Raw genomic sequence first — 22,237 nt, 5'->3', positions numbered from 1 at the left:
TGTTCAGGGGCAGAACGACAGATTTGTACCTTGTCAGCTCGGGGGTTTGAACTTGCAACCTTTCAGTATTCAACATTTTAGAATAAGGCTGTAACGTAACAAAATTTGGAAAAAGTCAAGGGGTCTGAATAATTTCCAAATGCACTGTAAATACACATACAGTAGGTCAAGGTGAACAACTGAATGTGGCAAGTGGCCATCATTGAATAGCCTATAATAACATGGCATTCCATCCTGACTACTAAGCTACTATTATCTGTATCCCAAGTTGAAGTAGGACTTTACAAAAATGCTTCTAATTCTATTTTCTTTAGGCAGAGACACCAAGGCCCTTTTTACTCTTTAAAGATTCATAATAGATTTTTAACAGACAGAAGGAGATTTAATTTTACATGAGCCAAGAAATTTCCTGGCCGACGGGCACAGGGGGAAAAAAAGGCGCCAAATGTCGACCGGCAGAGGAAGGAATCTTTCTGAGATTTGTTGACAATGTCAACATTGGGGACAGGAAAGAGGAAAAACAAAAGGAAACAAAAATAGCCTGTAAAGATAGCTGTATACACAGTTTATACCAAACATTAGGAACACACACCTTCCTTATATTGAGTCATCTACACTGATTCAAGTGGATTGAATAAGTATCATCAATAAAGGATCATAGCTTTCACCTGGATTCACCTGGTCAGTCTATGTCATGGAATGAGCAGGTGTCCGTAATGTTTTGTACACTCAGTGTATATCCATATGTACACATATCTAGCCTATACATAAATGTCTCTGCCTGTAACAGGAAAGGGCAATTCAGGTATTTTGGTATTTATTTTATTAGGATCCCCATTAGCTGTTGCAAAAGCAGGAGATACTCTGCCTGGGGTCCACACAAAACATGAAACATGACATAATACAGAACATTAATAAACAAGAACAGCTCAAAGACAGAACCACAATCAATTTAAAAAATCAATTTAAGAAAGGCACACGTAGCCTACAAATCAATACCGGTCATGTGGTTAGACATTTGAATTAGTGCGGTGGTCACATCACCAGGACTACCATGCATTGATATCCCACAGAAGTCTATTGTGTGTTTATCCTCTGGCCCCACATTGTCCACGTTTTGACACTTGCATCTGTTATTGTCACTCTGGTGGATGGGTAAAGAGGACTCTATATCGATAACATGCAAACTCTCCCCTGTCAAACCATGGGACGTGGGTAAATCAACAAAGCGGCGATACTTCAGGTGATAAACGGTGCAATTTAATGTCTTTGACCACCTGACTCCATGTCTTGACAGGCCATGGGCGATAACCTCATGTGCTGTTTCAATGTGTGATCTTATTGTCTTGTTGTTTTTGCTGACTATCCTGACAAGCTAAAGTGACTGGGTGTTTTGAATACACGTTTTTTAAATAAAAGCGTGGTGTTATTATAACAATAATAATAACAATAATAATATAACCAGGATGTTGTCCTTTAAAAAGAAATTACATATTGTGTTGCTAAGGCAACTCTGCATTTTCTGCTCTGTTGCTAGGAAGGCAGTTGCAGCTCTCTATCTCTCCTCTCATCCCTCACCATCCCTGTTTATTGTGTCTCATATCTCATCCACTGTCTGGGTGGATTTGACTGTCCCCCCACCCCCCCCTCATTTGCTATGGTAGAGTACACACACACACACACATTAGGTGGCCATGGAGTGAAAGAAGGATAAGATGAGGGAGGTTGTGAGAAGTGTTTACTGCCATGTCAAAGTTCAATAGGTGCCTTTCATTCCCCACTAATTCCAGCTCTTGTGGCATATAAACTTTAGCAAATGAGCCTGCCACGCTAGTCACACTGTCTGTGTGCCTTAAGTATATCGACTGGAAGGTTCAAGCTGCAGATGTGGCAGGTAAAGGGTCTATAGCAGTATTACTGGTAGCCTGGTAGGCCTACTGTGGTGTTGGTGGGGCTGGATTGCTTGGACCACATCATTGCTGCTTGTAGATGTTTTTTTCTTTCTTTCCGGATGTTATAGAGGTGAAAAGGTGTCTGAGAACTGAATAGCTTGATTGAATGTGGCTGTGACTGACGTGGTGGCCTTCTGTTTTTGGAGTATGAGCATACAGGTTTGAGTTATCACCTTTGTGCCCAATCGCATTTGGAGTCAGGCTGGGGAAAGAGGATTCAACAAAAAATCAATTTCTATAAAAACTGTATCAAAGCCCCATCCATGACTTTTTTTTTTAAACACAGCAATGAAACTGAAAGCCACATAATTACCTGAATATCTTGCCTTCCCTCTCCGTTTCTCTCGTCACGTTGCTTGGGCGCATCTGTCGCCTTGCATTACATTAATGAAAAATGTAATGCAAGCGCATGCGGGCTGCGTCCCTCTCTGTGTCACCCACCGCCACCCCACGCCATTGAGTGGGAGGACACCCACCTCTCGACTCGAGTGAAAGGGTCAATCACTCATGCATGGCCTCCTGTTTTCGTGCCCGCGCACTGCCATGCTGGTCACGCTCTCCCTTCTCTCTTTATCTTATCTCATTCGTTGCGCGCACTCCTCGCCCAGGACTCCTAACTGCCTGCCACCATCCGTTCCTTTTCTCCCCCCCCTCCTCCGCGCCAAGCCATGCTTTCATCATCATTTATTTAGTCGGTAATGCTGCTTCTATCCGACGTCACGCTTCGACTTCGTCGCCATCTCCGGCCTCCGCTTGTCGCTCCCCGGAGTGGTTTTCGGCCGCAGAGGAGAGGAGCGTCGGCATTTCTGGAGATGCGGGCGCCGGACTGCCACTGCCAGCGTTGTCATGCTATTCATTTGAGCTAAAAGGGGCCGAAGCAAGGAGCCCCTCCTTCGGGGGCTGCCCAGAGTAGCTTACGGCGATGAACCTGCACTCAGGGCGGGCGGCTGTGGCCGTGATGCGGATGATGGGCTGTAATAACGGGCGCTTTGCGCGGCATTTTCTCCACAGCGACTGCGTGGTCGAGGAGAAGACGGTGGTCTTGACCAAGAAGGAGAATGAAGGCTTCGGCTTCGTGCTGCGAGGGGCCAAAGGTAAGATGCTACCCTGGTCTCTCCCCCCTTCTCCATATCCCTTTCTCATGGTTACGGTATATGTAGGCACTGCACATTAAACACGATAATAACAGCCTATGTATCTTATATGTCTATATGATAAAACTTTAAAGATATTAACATTGTACTTCCCACCTGAAGTAACCAAAGGAACCCCTCCACTCTGTATGTCAGTTGCCTGTAGCCTACTGTATACTGTAAACGACTTATGAGTATATATGAGTCAGTCTGTCTGTCTGTCTGTCTGTCTGTCTGTCTGTCTGTCTGTCTGTGCGTCAATGTCTCGCCAGCCAGACACCATCATAACTGAAGCAGAAACACACACACACACACACACACACACACACACACACACACACACACACACACACACAGAGAGGGATAGAATGTTGCAAAAAAAGCATAATCACACTTACACACACACACACAAAGACTAACTGCACCTCTGTCCACCTCTCTAGAACAGAGGCCCTCATGGGTCCAAATATTTGGTCTTGTTCCGTGATGGACCTGGGGCTTTCCCATCTGGACATGATTTGTATAAATTCATTTTTTAAATATAGAGACCTGTTACGAACGGACCCGAGGACAACTAGATCTGTTCCGTATAGACCTGGTTGGATCCAGACCCGATCCGAGTGAGAGAAGCGGTAGAAGAGTCCATTTTTAAACTTATTTATTATCTAGAGTTGATCAAGTGTAAGGAAGAGGGGGTAGAGAGAGGTGAGGCTATAGCAGGGGCCATACTGTGTGTGTAGGCTACTTTGAGTGTGAGTGAGTGACAAGGGAGGAGGGAGGGAGAGACAGCAACCAAGCAAGCCGATGCGCTATATTAAACTAATAGCTGCCATAGCTAAGTTATTTATCATCCATTATGATTCTGAGTACCTGTCTTGACTGAATCTAGTTAAGCTTGCTATCTAGCTAGCGCTGGCTAATTGAGGAAGTACGTGCTTTCTCATCTTACACAGTTACAAACAACAACAACTCCATTCAGAATATAAAGTAGCAGCCTACCTGTTGGCTCTTGGTAATTGTAGCCTCTTCTTCTCCTTTAACTTTTCATTCCATCACTTTAATTGTATCTTTCATTGATTAACATCTCCTAACTTTTGCCCCATACGGAGGCTCTATGACTGTAGCCTATTTTTTATTTTATTAATTTTCATTGAACTTTTATTTAACTAGGATAGTCAGTTAAGAACAAATTCTTATTCACAATGACGGCCTACCAAAATGCAAAAGGCCTCCTGCGGGGACGGAGGCCTTTTAATTTTATTTAAAAATAAATATAATAAAAAATCTAGGACAAAACACACATCATGACAAGAGAAACAACACAACACTACATAAAGAGATACCTAAAGACAGCAACATAGCAAGATAGCAACACATGACAACACAGCATGGTAGCAACACAACATGACCACAACATGGTAGCAACACAGCATGGTAGCAGGACAAAACAGGGTACAAACATTATTGGGCACAGACAATAGCACAAAAGGCAAGAAGGTAGAGACAACAATACATCATGCAAAGCAGCCACAACTGTCAGTAAAAGTGTCTATGATTGACTCTTTGAATTAAGAGATTGAGATGAAACTGTCCAGTTTGAGTGTTTGTTGCAGCTCGTTCCATTCGCTAGCTGCAGCGAACTGAAAAGACAAGTGACCCAGGGATGTGTGGGCTTTGGGGACATTTAACAGAATGTGACTGGCAGAAAGGGTGTTGTATGTGGAAGATGAGGGCTGCAGTAGATATCTCAGATAGGGGGGTGTGAGGCCTAATAGGGATTTATAAATAAGCATCAACCACTGTGTTTTACGACGGGTATACAGAGATGACCAGTTTACAGAAGAGTATAGAGTGCAGTGATGTGTCCTATAAGGAGCATTGGTGGCCAATCTAATGGCCAAATGGTAGTGAACATCTAGCCGCTTGAGAGCACCCTTACCTGCCGATTTATAAATTAAGTCTCCGTAATCTAGCATGGGTAGGATAGTCATCTGAATCAGGGTTAGTTTGGCAGCTGGGGTGAAAAAGTAGCGATTACGATAGAGGAAACCAAGTCTAGATTTGAATTTAGCCTGAAAATTTAATATGTGCTGAAAGAAGGACAATGTACCATCTAGCAATACTCCCAAGTACTTGTATGAGGTGACTACCTGAAGCTCTAAACCCTCAGAGGTAGTAATCACACCTGTGGGGAGAGGGGCATTCTTCTTACCAAACCACATGACCTTTGTTTTGGAGGTGTTTAGAACAAGTTTAAGGGAAGAGAAAGCTTGTTGGACACTAAGAAAGCTTTGTTGTAGAGTGTTTAACACAAAATCCGGGGAGGGGCCAGCTAAGTGTAATACTGTATCATCTGCATATAAATGGATGAGAGAGCTTCCTACTGCCTGAGCTATGATGTTGATGTAAATTGATAAGAGCGTGGGGCCTAGGATCGAGCCTTGGTGTACAGCCTTGGTGACAGGCAATGGCTGAGACAGCAGATGTTCTGACTTCATACACTGCACTCCTTGAGAGAGGTTGTAAGCAAACCAGGCCAAAGCTTCTAAGAGAGCTTCTCGTAGCCGGCCCACAAGAATGGAATGGTCTTCCGTATCAAAAACTTTGGCCAAGTCAATAAAAATAGCAGCGCAACATTGCTTAGAATCAAGGGCAGTGGTGACATCATTGACATTTTAAGGTTGCAGTGACACATCCATAACCTGAGCGAAAACCAGATTGCATACTAGAGAGAATACTATAGACATCAAGACAAGTTTTTCCAAAACTTTTGATAAACCGGGCAAACACAACACTTAGGATCAGCTGGATCTCCCCCTTTAAATAAATACATTACTATTATTAAATAAATAATTATAATTATTCATTCAATAAATCATAAATAAATGAAGGACAAACCGTGGCTGCCTTCCAAGCAATGGGAACCTCCCCAGAGAGGAGAGACAGGTTAAAAAGGTCAGAGATGGGCGTGGCGATTATAGGGGCAGCAACCTTAAAGAGGACTGGGTCTTAACCATCTGACCCAGGTGTTTTTTTTGTGGTCAAGTTTAAGGAGCTCCTTTAGCACCTCGGACTTAGTGACCGCCTGCGGGGAGAAACTTTGTGGCGGGGCAGGGGAAAAAGAGGGAGGAGCATCGGGGCTTGTCGCATTTGAAGGGTTGGGAGATGAGGAAATGTTGGACAGGCAAGGAGTCATGGCTTACTCAAATAGGAATCCTGACTTAATGAAGTGGTGATTAAAAAGACTCTGGGTTAGAGCCCAGGCTCTGTCGCAGCCGGCCACGACCGGGAGACCCATGGGGCGGCGCATAATTGGCCCAGTGTCAGGGATATCCCTGTCTCATCGCGCACTAGCGACTCCTGTGTCGGGTCAGGCGTGGTGCTCGCTGACTAGGTGCACGGTGTTTCCTCCGACACATTGGTGCGGCTGTCTTCCGGGTTGGATGCGCACTGTGTTAAGAAGCAGTGCGGCTTGGTTGGGTTGTGTTTCAGAGGACGCATGGCTCTCGACCTCCGCCTCTCCCGAGTCTGTACGGGATTTGCAGCAATGAGACAAGACAGTACCTACTAACAATTGGATACCACGAAATTGGGGAGAAAAAGGGGGTCAAATTTAAATTAAAAAAAGCTCAGCCATGTGCTTCTTGTTAGTAACAACCACATCAACTTGAAGGGACATGGGCAACAATGAGGAGGAGGGTTTATTCTCCAGGTCTTTAATTGTTTTCCAGAACTTCTTGGGGTTCGACCCACAGGGAGAGAACTGCTCCTTAAAGTAACTAACTTTGGCCTTCCGGATAGCCTGAGTGCACTTATTTCTCATTTCCCTGAACGAGAGCCAGTATGCGAGTATGAGTACCAAGCCTTTCGTCAAATGCAATTCTTGAGGTGGAGTAACTCTGCAAGATCACGGTCGAACCAGGGGCTGAACCTGTTATAAATTCTAATTTTCTTTATGCGGGCGTGTTTGTTAACAATATCACTGGGGGGGGAAAAAGACGGTACAGGCGTCTTCGACAGAGGGGATCAAGCTGATTCTATACCAATTTACATAGGCCTCTTATTGCCACTTTGAAGACTTATGATTGTCAAGCAATTGCTACACACGCCACTCTCGTGAAAAGCAAAGAGCAGAAGGATAGATTATAAAAATGTCTCTCTCTCTCTACTGCAGCAGTCACGTTCGGATCTATATGGATCCTTCTGGACAAGTCAGTCAAAATGACACATACCCGATACCCATAACAATCATATCAGATCCTACCCAGACCCTTGACATTATTTAGAAATCTGGATATCGGGTATTCGGGTACAGGTGGATCTGTGAAGACCGCTACTCTAGTGCACACACTCGCAAATGCACACACACTCACACATCAATATCAACCTGTGTGTAGGACATGTTGTCAGGACATTAGTGCGATTGTCCACACATCATTTGATATTACACCACCCATTTGATGCTGTCTAAAAATAGCCCACTGAGCGGCTGTTTTGGTTTCTATGATGATTACAGCCATGTCCTAATCCACACTGTCAAACGCTGTGAGGTGTCATTTTCTTATTGGTCTGCACTTTTGAGGTACATTTTCTACTGTCTGGACATCCTTGTGTGACAGAGAGAGGAGGAGAACAATTTAGCCTAAAAAACAACAAGCCGAATGTACTAGAGTTGTTCTGACACTGCCATCACCCAAGGGAACTGAGCCAGCCCTCTTTATCCTCTGGCACTGTGTACTTCACACACACTCTCTAATGCTCACAAACACACACAACGGAAACAATGCACCGACTCTCACATAAAATCACAAATGAATGCCTGCGCATACATGCAGGCACACACACGCGCACACACACACAGTGCCTAGCATCTCTCATACAGTAAAAGGATGATGTATTAGAAGTGTCACTTGTCACCATTGGTTTCTGGCTGCCACGAGGACACAATGTGAATATCACTGGCCGGTGGAAGAGAGGAGAAGAGACGAGGTGGGAGAGGGGAAAGAGAGAGAGGGTGACAGGGGATAAGGGTGAAGAGAGGGAGATGGGGGAGACGAAATAGACAGCAGTATAGGAGATGGGAGAAAGAGATCTTACTGCCCCTACCACCAGAGCAAACCTTGTGTCACACACACACAGACATTAGGACAGCAGTAAACTAATCTGGCTGTGTTGATGACAGCACCGTGTCTGCAGCCTTCCACCTTATTGAATTGGCAATGACCTTTGTGGTTTTATTGGTGATTAATGGATTATCCCTGCTCGTCTGTCGGTTGTTTGTTTGTCTGCTGACCACAAAGTCAATACTAAACCCTGTTTAAAATAAAGCCGTGTGTGTGTGTGTGTGTGTGTGTGTGTGTGTGTGTGTGTGTGTGTGTGTGTGTGTGTGTGTGTGTGTGTGTGTGTGTGTGTGTGTGTGTGTGTGTGTGTGTGTGTGTGTGTGTGTGTGTGTGTGTGTGTGTGTGTGTATAGATCTGGAATGGGGCTAGATCTCCATAGACACCGGGTTGAGGAGGGGTGTGGTGTTCAGGATAAGGTGACCCACTTACCTTCTCTCTCTCTCCCTCTCTCTCTCTCTCTCTCTCTCTCTCTCTCTCTCTCTCTCTCTCTCTCTCTCTCTCTCTCTTTCTCTCCCATAGCGGACACGCCCATCGAGGAGTTTACTCCCACCCCTGCCTTCCCAGCCCTCCAATACCTGGAGTCAGTGGATGAGGGAGGAGTGGCCTGGCAGGCGGGGCTTAGGACCGGGGACTTCCTCATTGAGGTAAGTGTGTGTGTGCATGTATGCAGTTTTATGTGAGAGTGAGTGCATTGTGTGTCTGTGTGTGTGTTATTGTGCGATTGAGTGTATCATACATACTACTATTCACTTCCTGTCCCTAACAGAGTTCTTTCTTCCTGCTTCGAGAAGCAATGAGATTGGTTGTAGAGATCCATTTTGGGATGAGTGAGAGCTGACTGGTGATGATATCTGTTGGCGCTTGAGTTTTTGGTTCATCTTGATCTTAGGTCCCTCTTTCATTTACAGACTGCTATTTACCTGGTATTTATTTAAAAAGCACACGCTAGTATGATCATTATGTCATAATAATGTTACAATTAAATGTGTCTTTGGGATTATTACAACATAGCCCGGCTTTGCAGCTTTTGATACCTTTTGATACCACTTGTCCTGTTTCTGCCCAATGCATTGAGTTTCGGAGGGCTTTTGGATCAGACCAGTGATTCCCAAACTCTGGGTCAGGATCCACCACTAAGTCAAGGGTAGTCCCCTGTCTGGTGGCAGATGAACATGTGATTGTGTCCAGTTGCATTGGTTTGTTTATTTGTGGTGAAAGGCTTTAGGTGGGTCACAGCCAAGGATGTGGTGGGAAAAAGCTACATCCAGGTAGTGATAGCCAGCTTAGGCTAGCATCACACGATAACATGGCCTTCCTGAGACCTGAAGTACTGTTTTTTGTGGGTACTTTTTGTGGTCTGTTTGTGTGTTCTGTTTTTGGGGGATATTGGTTATGATGGTGCTGTTTGAGAATTGTTATGAATATGGTTGTGAATCCCTGTTGGGCTGCGTTGCATACTGTATGTGTGTGTAACGAGTGCAAACAGTGCAATTGTAATCAGTGCACGTGCTGTGGTTGGGGTTTGTCTTGGCTCTTGCTAAATAGAGCATCTCTCCCTCTCTCTCTGCCTCCATCTCTATCTCCTCTCTCTCCCTCACTCCTCTCTCATGAGCTGTTACACACACTGCCCCTATCTTTCCCCTCATCTCTCTATTACAACATCTTAAACACAGATTACCCACTGGGCAAAAACTGGTTGAATCAATGTTATTTCCACATAATTTCAAACCCAACAATCAATGTGATGATGTTGTGACAACGTGGAAAACTGATGGGATTTGCAAAAAGTCACAAATCTGAGGGCGGCAGGGTAGCCTAGTGGTTAGATTGTTGGACTAAAGGTTGCAAGTTCAAATCCCCGAGCTGACGATGTACAAATTTGTTGTTCTGCCCCTGAACGGCAGTTAACCCACTGTTCCTAGTCTGTCATTGAAAATATGAATGTGTTCTTAATTAACTGACTTGCCTAGTTAAATAAATGTTGTATATATGAGAGGAACTTGTCATGATTCTGCAAAGTTGGTATTGAGGGGCCTCCTTTTCAGGCCATGGAGGAAATAGAAGATCAAGACTTTGCAACCCTGGTGTTGTACAGAAACATCCTGTAGTTGGAGGGAGAAGGACTCATTTCAAGACTTTACTGCTTCCTGAGTTGTATTAAAAGAGAGCGAAAGAGAGGGAGATGAATTTGACAACTGTTTTTCAGGTTCCTCTCATATTTTTTACTGTTGTCAATGATTACTAATTGTTGATGTCTCTGCTGTTTTAATTGTTCTCATCATGTGCTTTTTGGGTCATGTATGTTCCGGTAAACCTTTCTTCACTTGTCATACCAATAAAGTTGATTCAATTGTATTGAGATGAGACAGAGTGGGAGGGATCAATCACTCAGGCTGTGACTGTTGGACGTGATAAAGCGTGAAATCTGTCTAAGTGTTCTGCCAATGTTATTGAACTTTGTTTCTGATGGGTTAGAGTGTAGGATGACTTGTCTCTGGTCTGTACTGTTTGTCTCTGTTGAGGTGGCCTTTGCCCCTTTCGTTGTCAGGGTCAAAGGTTAAAGGTGACAGTTTTACTGCAGGCTGCAGAGTTCGTCAAGCTGTTTTTGGAGATGAGGGATCTCCTCCCCTCCCCTCCCCTCCTCTCCTCTCCTCTCCTCTCCTCTCCTCTCCTCTCCTCTCCTCTCCTCACCTCTCGTCTCCTAGTCTCCTCTCCTCTCCTATTAGACTGTCTGTAATGGCGAGACTCCTTGCGGTTAGAACACTGTTTATGTCTGACCTCTTGTTCCTCAGACACTGCAGTTTTTGGCAAATCTCTCCCAAAATCGAGATTCTATATGGAGTGGGCTGCGCTGCATTACTGTGCCCTTAGCTGATGGGCTGGACTGCATCTTAAATGGCTGTATAAGTCTTGAACAGTATGCACCATATACCAAAACACACTTTCTATCCCCAAAATTATTTGGCAGTTAATGCCAAAACATATTTGTCATTAAACTTCCAACTTCCGTCTCTAGTGGCTTACTAATGTTAAGTGGAGTGTATGGCCCAAAGTATGGAGTGATTTCAGTGCCAACAGAAATTGTATTTCAATTCCATAATGCTGAATTTGAATTACATTTTTTCGAATTTGTAATGCACAAATGTAATCATTGAATTCATAAATGTAACTTGTATTTCATGATTTGAAGCTAATTTGAATGAATATTGGATTCATTTTTATTATTAAGTATTCAAATTCAATATTTATATATTCATTTTCGATATGGTAGATATTGTATTCAGTGACTGTGAATCAAGTTTACAAAATATCATTTAACCTGTTGCGACGAGCAATCCCGTATCCGGGATCCTATTTATAGCCTCAAGCTCATTACCATAATGCAACGTTAACTATTCATGACAATCGCAAATTAAATGGAATAAATATATTTGCTCTCAAGCTTAGCCTTTTGTTAACAACACTGTCATCTCAGATGTTCAAAATATGCTTTTGAAACATAGCTAAACAAGCATTTGTGTAAGAGTATTGATAGCCTAGCATAGCATTAAGCCTAGCATTCAGCATGCAACATTTTCACAAAAACAAGAAAAGCATTCAAATAAAATCATTTACCTTTGAAGAACTTCAGATGTTTTCAATGAGGAGACTCTCAGTTAGATAGCAAATGTTCAGTTTTTCCAAAAATATTATTTGTGTAGGACAAATCGCTCCGTTTTGTTCATCACGTTTGGGTAAGAAAAACCCCGAAAATTAAGTCATTACAACGCAAACTTTTTTCCAAATTAACTCCATAATATCGACAGAAACATGGCAAACGTTGTTTAGAATCAATCCTCAAGGTGTTTTTCACATATCTATCGACGATAAATCATTCGTGGCAGTTTGGTTTCTTTTCTGAAGAAAATGGAACGCGCATGGACCTGGAGATTACGCAATAATTTCGACGGAGGACCCCGGGAGGACACCTGGTAAATGTAGTCTCTTAAAGTCAATCTTCCAATGATATGCCTACAAATACGTCACAATGCTGCAGACACCTTGGGGAAACGACAGAAAGTGCAGGCTCATTCCTGGCGCATTCACAGCCATATAAGGAGACATTGGAACACAGGGCATTCAAAATCTGGACCATTTCCAGTTTGAAATTTAATCTTGGTTTCGCCTGTAGCATTAGTTCTGGGGCACTCACAGATAATATCTTTGCAGTTTTGGAAACGTCAGAATTTTTTCTTTCCAAAGCGGTCAATTACATGCATAGTCGAGCATCTTTTCGTGACAAAATATCTTGTTTAAAACGGGAACGTTTTTTACCCAAAAATTAAAAGAGCGCCCCCTATCTCGAAGAAATTCATGTTTATCAAAGTTTCAAATATTCAACTTCTCAGATGTATTCCGATTAAGTTTTTAAATGCAGTTCTCCAAATTCAAATTCAAAACCAGAGACAACATCCTGCTACTTTGCCAGCCAGGAACGGTAGGGGAGAACAGATAGAAGAATCAAATACTGTCTGTGGTATACAGAAACTCCTGGTGGTTTCTGAAGCCAATGTACCCTTGCCGGAGACTTGAAACTAACAGTAACACATTTCTAACTCAAACGATGTCAAACTAACACATCTTCCACTCTCAGGCAAGGTTCTCATGACATAAGCACAGATCACAAAACCACACTCTTTTATTGAGTAACCTTGCTGTCACGTTGGTATAAAGGGTTGGGAGACAGGCGCAGGAATGTGTAATAGTTTTTTTTATCACACCCAAATTACGGCGTGCCGTGTAAAGTCACGGGGACAAAGACCAAACAAACACCATACAAAACACAGGGTTGAAACCCGAACAAAAGAGCGAGGAGTACCTCGAATAAATAACATAAGCGCACGATGATTAACACACGGGACGAGACCCGTAATCATCTACGCAATCCACAATGGCATGAAAGCCAAGACACACAGCACAGGTACACACACGCACCAACGGACATTGTAACAATAACCGACAGGACACTGGTAAACCAAGGGCACCCTTATACAATTACTAATCACTGGGAATAGGGGCCAGGTGTGCGTAATGAAAGTTCCGGAGGGATCCGTGACACTTGCTGGACATTGAATATTTGTATTAGTCTAGCAGGTGTGGATCTTTGAAACTCACTCAGCCTAAAGAGTCGCCCCCTGCACAATATGAAGAAGGTATTTTTCAAAGGCATGGTGGGTTGGAATGCTTTAGAAAGGTGTTTGTGAGGCAGAGGTCATGAGTTTGAGCCTCTGTTTTTGTATATCTATTTATTAGGGATCCTCATTAGCACTTACATCACACATAAAACAAAAGATAGAACAGTACATCATATAAGATTATTACACCACTACATATCTACAATACAAAATGTATAACACCACCATACAACAATATTACAATGTACGTGTGTGTAGAGTGCGTGTGCTAGAGTTTGTGTGCGTGTGTGTGTGTGTCTGTGTGTGTGTCTCTTCACAGTACCCCCTGTTCCATAAGGTGTACTTTTATCTGTTTTTAAAAAATCTGATTCTACTGCTTGCATCAGTTACCTGATGTGGAATAGAGTTCCATGTTGTCATGGCTCTATGTTGTACTGTGCGCCTCCTAAAGTCTGTTCTGGACTTGGGAATTGTTAAGAGACCTCTGGTGGCATGTTTTGTGGGGTATGTATGGGTGTCCGACAGACAGCTCGGTGCATTCAGTTTGTCAACACTTCTTACAAAAACACATTTCTCCTCCAATTTGAGCCGTGAGAGATTGACATGCATATCATTGATGTTACTTCTCCGTGCAGATGTAAGGACCAGCCGTGTTGCCCTGTTCCGAGCCAATTGTAAGAGAGGCTTCCATTAAAGAACACCCTCTGTTTTCTGTTAGACAGGTAACTCTTTATCCACAATATAGCAGGGGGAGTAAAGCCATTACACATGTGTTTTTTCCAGCAGCAGACTATGATCAACTATGAACTGAATCAGGGGGAAGTGGTACTCGTTAAGCAAGCAGTGTGTCTTTCCTTACATTAACCTCCATATCGGCTTCAGCTAAGTGGGCTAACACAGTCCTCGGACATACAGGAGACCTAGTTCAAACCCAGGAGGTCACAAAAGCAAGATTAAATAGGGAGTGGGGAAAGGCTATGACAGGGCTATTCATTTGTATATTCTTATCGGGGTCAAATTGCGTTTTTATTTTTGTATCATACTCCCTTCCCACGTGTCCTATGTGGTCTGTGATCATAATAGAGGGGAATAAGAAAGGACGTCCATGTCCTGAGTCTTCGCTTTTAGGAGTGGGGTCATAATAACTTATAGCCAAAACGGTTCAAACGCTAGAGCCAAATTCATAGGAAGAAAATACGTTGGCTTCAGAAACCGCCAGATGCTGTTAACCACAGAGAGCGTTTGATTCCATCTGTTCTCCACTAGCTTTCCTGGCTGGCAAAGTACCAGGATGTTGTCTTTGATTTTGAATCTGGACAGAGATTAGCCATTATGGTCCTTCTGTAGCTCAGTTGGTAGAGCATGGCGCTTGTAACGCCAGGGTAGTGGGTTCGATTCCCGGGACCACCCATACGTAGAATGTATGCACACATGACTGTAAGTCGCTTTGGATAAAAGCGTCTGCTAAATGGCATATTTTATTATACTGACCAGATACTCTAGTGGCAGCTCGAACAATGAAAATACACTTCATAAAAAAATGAAAGGCAGTTGAGCGGAGGCAAGATCAGGGGGGACCATTCTAGCCAATGAGAGGATAGATATATACATGTGTGAACAACAGGCGCAGCAGTGTCCACTAGTTACCACAGCCACAAAGTCAACATTGCTTTTTGGTTTTAATTTAAGATTAGGGTTAGGCAATAGGTTAGCAGTGTGGTTAGAGTTAGATGTAATACAAATTCAAAATTATGTAATTAAAATACAATTTATGTTGGCACTGAAATCACTCCATACAAGCCAAGCATTTTGGGTATACTGTACTGAAGGTGGCTGCCACAGCAGTGGTGCTGACAGGGCTAAGTAAGATGGTGGTGGTTCGCCCAAATAAAGATTGTTCGAAGATTGCTACACTACATGGTCATTTCTCAAATGTAGCAGCCCCCCCTCTCTCTCTCTCGTTCTCTCTCTCTCTCTCTCTGGTTCTCTCTCGTTCTCTCTCTCTTCCACTCTAATTCTCCCATAGCATTCCAGGACACTGAATATGGTACAGTACAGTACACAGATGTTCTAACTGTATCTCTCTGCCTGTGTGTGTTTGAATAGAGATAGAGAGATGGGGAGGAAGACTGTAATATAACGCTCCTCTCTCCCGGGTCAGGAGAGTGCTGTGTGTGACCACTGTATGTATGCAAGGGCAGCTGCTACCCTCAACCCCCAGGTGTGTGCGCGTGCGTGTGCGTTTGTGTGTGTGTGTGTGTGTGTGTGTGTATGTGCGTGTGTGCGTGCGTCAGTCAGATCTCTTCACCACTGCTGCATATTCTGAGCATCTTACTGTCAACTCGGACCTCCTCTATTGTCACACAAACACAGCTGACACAAGTACAAAGTCTCTTACTATACCATAATTCTACCAGTCATTTTAGCGCATTGCTAATAAACACTTTGCTGTGTGACGTTCTTGCACTGTGAACATGCTACGTTTGCTAGCTAGCTCAGTTCCCTGCTAATATAGCAGTCAACCATGCTTTCCCAACAAACCCCAGGTCTGTGCTCAGTGATATTGATGAGATTACAACCATTGCCCTTGACCCAATTATGCCTGAGTGAGTGGCCAATTTTCTCTCTGACAAGCAGTATTGTGATGATAGCTAGAGGGTCTGGAATAGCCAGCGCTGCAACCTGTTAACTTGTAACCTGCATCCACTTAGAGCTATGAATATGCAGTGTTCAGCAGACTATGTTTGAGATATAGAATGCTAGATGGAGGCACTATAGCCCTATTCGGTCGGGATTAGTTTTATTGTGGGAGGTCGGGTAATAATGTATTACATGCACAAGCACAAGCACAAAACACAGCAACCGTAATTTTAGTCCCTTCTCAATCTGCCATGTCAGTAATTTTCACATGGTGGGAGAGTTTATTTGTTTATTCAGATTCCCATTAGCTTCTGCCGAAAGCAGCAGCTGTTCTTCCTGGGGTCCACACAAAAATATAAAACGCGACAAGTAAACAAAACACCGGTGGACTAGGACAGTCACACAAATTTCAAATGCAACGATTATACAAACAATGCAACTAGAGAGTAATGTGTGTGTAGTTTGTGTGCGTTAGAGTGTTTGTGTGTGTCATTTCACAGTCCCTATCGTGCAATGAGACGTTGTTTTATAAAAAAAAATCATTTGGGAATTTTGCTTTTTGCGTGAATAATTAGAAATGGAAGGGAGTTCCATTCGATCATGGCTCTGCATATATACATTTGTTTTGGACTTGGGGACTGTGAAGAGACCCCTGGTGGCATGTCTTGTGGGGTATGTATGGATGTCTGAGCTGTATGTTATTTATTATGCAAACAATCTGGAATTGTCCTCACAGTAATATTTCTCATACAAACTAGAAGAGAAGCAGTTAATCTCTCATCGACCCTCAAGACGGGCATGCATGTTGTTGATGTTGGTTCTGTATGTGCAGGTACGGACATGGTGTGCTCTGTTCTGAGCCAGCTGCAGCTTTGCTAGGTCTTTTTTGCTGCAATTGACCAAATTACAGACAGTAGTCAAGATGGGACAAGACCAGAACCTGAACAATTAGTGCAGTTGATTTTTTTTTGGTCAAAAACGCAGGACATCTTTTTATAACAGACATAGAATACTTCCCATCTTCACACCAACTTTGTGAATATGATTTTGTATTTGTATTTATTAGGCAGCAGCTACTCTTCCTGGGGTCCAAACACATTAATTAAGGCACTTACATCACACATAAAATAAAATATAAAACACTACATCATATAACATTATTACACCACTACACATCTTCAATAGAACATGTATAATACCACCATTCAACAATATTACAATGTACATGTGTGTAGAGTGCGTGTGCTAGCACATGTGTGCGTATGCGTGTGTCTGTACCTGTGTGTGTGTGTCTCTTCACAGTCACCGCTGATCCATAAGGCGAATTATAATTTTTGCTGTTGATCTGATTCTACTGCTTCCATCAGTTACCTGATGTGGAACAGAGTTCCATGTAGTCATGGGGATTCTGAAGAGACCTCTGGTGGCGTGTCTTGTGGCGTATGCGTGGGTGTCCGAGCTGTGTGCTGCTAGTTTAAACAGACAGCTCCGTGCATTCACTATGTCAACACTTCTTACAAAAACAAGTAGTGATGAAGTCGATCACTCCTCCATTTTGAGCCATGAGAGTTTGACATGCATATTATTAATGTTAACTCTCTGTGTACATTTAAGGGCCAACCGTGCTGCCCTGTTCTGAGCCAATTGTAATATTCCAAGGTTCCTCTTTGTGGCATCTGACCACACGACTGAACAGTAATCCAAGTGAGACAAAACTAGGGCCTGTAGGACCTGCCTTGTTGATGTTGATGGTGTTGCTAAGAAGGCAGAGCAGCTCTTTATTATGGACAGACTTTTCCCCATCTTAGCTATTGTTGTATCATCAATGACAATTTACAATCCAGGGTTACTCCAAGCAGTTTAGTCACTGTTAACTAGATTGCAGCTAGCTAGATTGCAATGGAGCCCACTTCGCCTGGAATAGCTAACAAACGTTTCCAGCGCTGTAGAAGCTGTGTTTATTACTCTCTTGTCCAGGACAATATTGACAATCCGTAGTTCCAATGCAGCAATTGTTTGTTTGTGGAGGATTACAGGAATGGGGTAGCTATCCTTAGCAAGCAAATTTCAATGCTTTGCGAACTTTTGGGGAAAATGCAAATTGGACCTTTCTCCTTCTCAACTCCTGTGGCTGGACGCCTGATGGATGTTTCCCCGCCTTGTCATCTGTCCCTATCCAAATGGCCTGTGCTACCTGGAACTTGCCTGCCGAGGTAGTCGTCTCCATCTGCTTTTCCGACAAAGAACAGCAAGAGGATTGTTCCAATCAGTGCTGGTCCCATGTCACAAGTCGTGGAAACCGAAGGCAGCGGCATTCTTCTAAGGGGACTGAAGTGTCTGCGAGTGGTTCGGAGCAGCTTGACATAGGGGATAGCTTCACCACACTGGTACCTGATCTTTCTGCGTCTTCATCGCTGGGATTGCCTGTGTCTTTGGCGGCCGTGCTGACTCCAGCAGCGGCTTCGTCGCCGAGTTCGGCTCCTTTCCCTCTCTCTGGATCTGACGGACCACTGCCTGCTGTGGAACCTATCGCCGGGAGCAGCGGGCATGTGCTATGCTGCTTTTCGCGGGACTGTGAAAGGTTTAACGAATTGTGAGTGATGTAGGAATGGGCGGATTTCTCCATTGTATTGGGCAGATCAGTGGTGAGAAATGTCTCAGTCCCTGGAGCAAAAACGTTGTGCTTACCCAAGACCACAAATACAGGACATCAATAAGCTGCTCCCGAACATTTTAAACGAGCTTCAGGAAATTTAGTCTAGCATAGTTCATGTGGGATTCAATTACATTATGAAGGGCAGCTCAGAACAGCTGAAGATGGATTTTAAAGAACTGATTGGGTCTCTGCTTGGCACCACCAAACGCCCCATAATATCTGGCCATGTGCCCTCCCTAAATTACTGCCTTGAATGTTTAAGAAGACTACTAGCCCTCCATGGCTACGAGACTATTGCAGCTCTGTGGTTGTGACATTTATTGACAATTTTGATACCTTCTGGAAACAAAGCTCCTTTTATAAGGAGGATGGGATCCACCCAAATCATTTGGAGGATGGGATCACCTAATTTATGTTCCCCTAACTCTATGCAGTAATCATGTGCCTATGAACCAAAGTTATATTGTTAGCACTGAGGTGGTGTGCCCTAGTAGGAAGTGTGTGCAGCTCTCCCTGCACTAACATAAATAATACAAGCATGTGTACTTCTGCTCAGCTTCTCAGTAAAGCAATGAAAACAGTCAAGCATTACATAAAAGTGTTAAAAATAGCCCACATTGCCTCCCGGGTGGCGCAGTGGTTAAGGGCAGCGCCAGCTGTGCCATCAGAGACTCTGGGTTCGCGCCCAGGCTCTGTCGTAACCGGCCGTGACCGGGAGGTCCATGAGGCGATGCACAATTGGCCTAGCGTTGTCCGGGTTAGGGAGGGCTTGGTCGGTAGGGATATCCTTGTCTCATCGCGCACCAGCGACTCCTGTGGCGGGGCGGGTGCAGTGCGCGCTAACCAAGGTTGCCAGGTGCACGGTGTTTCCTCCGACACATTGGTGCGGCTGGCTTCCGGGTTGGATGCGCGCTGTGTTAAGAAGCAATGCGGCCAGTTTGGGTTGTGTATCGGAGGATGCTTGACTTTCAACCTTCGTCTCTCCCAAGCCTGTATGGGAGTTGTAGCGATGAGACAAGATAGTAGCTACTATAACAATTGGACACCACGAAATTGGGGAGAAAAAGGGGTAAAAAAATATATAATAATACAAAAATAAAATAGCCCACATTAACATATGTAGCTTACAAAACAAGGTTCATGAAATCAATAATTTGCTATTTACAGATGACATTCATATTCTGACATCTCTGAAACTCACTTAGATAATACCTTTGATGAGACAATGGTAGCAATATATGGTTATAAGATCTACAGAAATGGTGGAGGTGTGACCATTTATATTTAGAATCACATTCCTGTAAACTTAGAGAGGAACTTGTGATCAGTACTGTTGAAGTAATATGGCTACAGGTTCAGATGCCTTACTTAAAGCCCATTCTGGTGGGAAGCTGCTTTAGAACACCAAGTGCTAACAGTCAGTATCTGGATAACATGTGTGAAGTGCTTGATAATGTATGTGATATCAAGAGAGAGGTATGTTTTCTTGGTGATTTAAATATTAATGTTTGCTGTTTTTAGCACTTTTCTGGAATGCTTGATTGTTTTTATTGCTTTACTGGGAAGCTTAGCAGAAGTAGATATTCTCATGTTATTTTTGTTTTAGCTGATAGTGCAGGCTGAGCTGCACACATTGGACTTTCTACTAGGGCACACTAGGGCACACCTCAGTGCTAATAGTATAACTCAGGTTCATAGGCACATGATTACTGAATACAATAGAGGCATTCAGGGCAGTTAGCAGGACATACATTAGCTTACTTACGTTGTTTCTGCCAACGCCCCTGGGATAATGTACATTTGCTGCAGCATTATGACACCTCAGCAACACAATGGTAGGGATTAACTGAGTTGTGCTTGGGTCATTGATCCAGGAGTCAAGAGGATTCAGCTGGACTCCATCATTCCTGTAGAGCATCTTCTGTTTCCAGAAAGTGTCAAAGTTATCTGTAAAAGTAATTCCAACAGAGCTACTGCAATCTGTTAGCCATGCGTGTAATGCCAGTAGCCTGAATCATTCACACTCGCGGCCTAACAATGGTAGCAGACCTAAAATAATTGCCCGCTTTTTTGGAATCTTTCAGTGCTAGAATCAGCTCTTAAAAGTTCCGAGCTAGCCCTCCTAATGTCGTTTGACACCACAGGCTGCTTCCGACCATTCTACGACAGCTACCGGGAGTTGACGCTGTCGTTGAGCGGTCGGGAATCAGCCTTTTAATGTCCTGTACTCATGCCCCAGGATATCACAGGGTTTTTTGCCCCGGGAACCATTATGTTCCTTTCCATAGAACTCGAGATGACGATAGCTGGTGCAATGGCTGAGGAGGTTCGGCCATTCTTTCGCCTCGAGTTGTTTCGCAAAAGTATTTATTCCCTTTTAGTCTTATGTGTGGCATAAACACAACCCGTCACAATGTTTTAATCTGATTAGGCTACTTCAAAGTCTTCTGTAGGCTACCTGCGCACGTTCGTCCACTCCACTAATTCCAGCATCCAAACCGTGCATTTGATGAATGGAAAGAGGCATCTGTTACAAAACATCAAAAAGATTAATGACATTCAGAGAATGTCAAGCCAAGTCTTCGATAATGGGTACAAGGTAAGGAGGGATGTACTTTCTGTTTGTCAAGAATTTCATCCTCTTTGATTGTGATGTTGAAAACGCAAATCATGATGTTGAAGTGCCTGAAGTCGCTAATCAGTATGCAGTTATGCTTTGCTTATTGCTTGTGTGGAGCAATTGTACAGGAACATGTTGGTGGAAAATTCATTGCATATATTGTATATAATTAGAAATATAGCATAAAAATGTTGAGAATCTGATTTCCCCCTAGCTGATCATTGTCTGCAGCCAGCTCTGATTGAGAGTGAGCTCGTCTGTTGTGGTCAACGAAACCTTTACCTTCTGGCCCGTGCCACAAAAGCATGCTGAAGTGGTTAAGTCTATATACACATTCATTTTAGGGGGGTGCATATACAGACTTTAACAGGCGCTGCACCTAGTTTGGATAATAACATAGGAACAAATTGATGCTTAAATCTAAGTGCTATGTTTTTTGCCCATTGCCTCATTCATGGGGCAATATGACACTTTGTCATATATGAACTTTTCCAGTGCCTATTTCTCTTTTAAAAGATGAATCCAATGTTAATGAGCCAATGTATTTATAAACTGACACATATGTCAATTTATTAAATGTCTGCATGCAGTTCATAGTTATTCTTGATATTATTTACACTTTCCCCAAACTGAAAGACAATATTAAGGTATCCCTAGACAAGTTGAAAAATCTCCACGCCTAGAACAACCTCCATGCTTCCGTTATAATGGTCAATTATGACCGACCAGCTCGATTCAGTCTTATGTAGCTACATTTGAAATGGTGTTTTTTACAATAGATAAAAGTAGAGACTCCGAGCTAGAAAATGGTATATCATACACTACAGCTGAGGAACAATAGGAAAGTAATTCTGCTTTGGAAGTGGATCAACTTGTAACCCTACTTTTGAGAAAATGTCCCTTTTTTTGCTACACCGCCAAGAGAGCTCCTCTTTGTCTACA

At 43.4% G+C, this 22,237-nt stretch overlaps 1 protein-coding gene across 3 annotated transcripts in view; it reads left to right on the top strand.

The window, feature by feature from the left end:
• The window catches only part of LOC118402907 (SH3 and multiple ankyrin repeat domains protein 2-like), a 251,879-nt gene that overhangs the window by 178,931 nt on the left and 50,711 nt on the right, over positions 1 to 22,237 (top strand). For all 3 annotated transcript variants that reach the window (XM_052478931.1, XM_052478928.1, XM_052478937.1), the window contains 2 exons: positions 2,964 to 3,046; positions 8,725 to 8,849. In XM_052478931.1, coding sequence (XP_052334891.1) covers positions 2,964 to 3,046; positions 8,725 to 8,849 — 208 coding nt within the window. The remainder of the gene's footprint in view (positions 1 to 2,963; positions 3,047 to 8,724; positions 8,850 to 22,237) is intronic.

Source organism: Oncorhynchus keta, chromosome 2, assembly GCF_023373465.1.
Source record: "Oncorhynchus keta strain PuntledgeMale-10-30-2019 chromosome 2, Oket_V2, whole genome shotgun sequence".
NCBI classification, from domain to species: domain Eukaryota; kingdom Metazoa; phylum Chordata; class Actinopteri; order Salmoniformes; family Salmonidae; genus Oncorhynchus; species Oncorhynchus keta.
The sequence above is the reverse complement of the archived record's forward strand: the minus strand, read 5'-3'. Positions and strand labels throughout refer to the sequence as shown.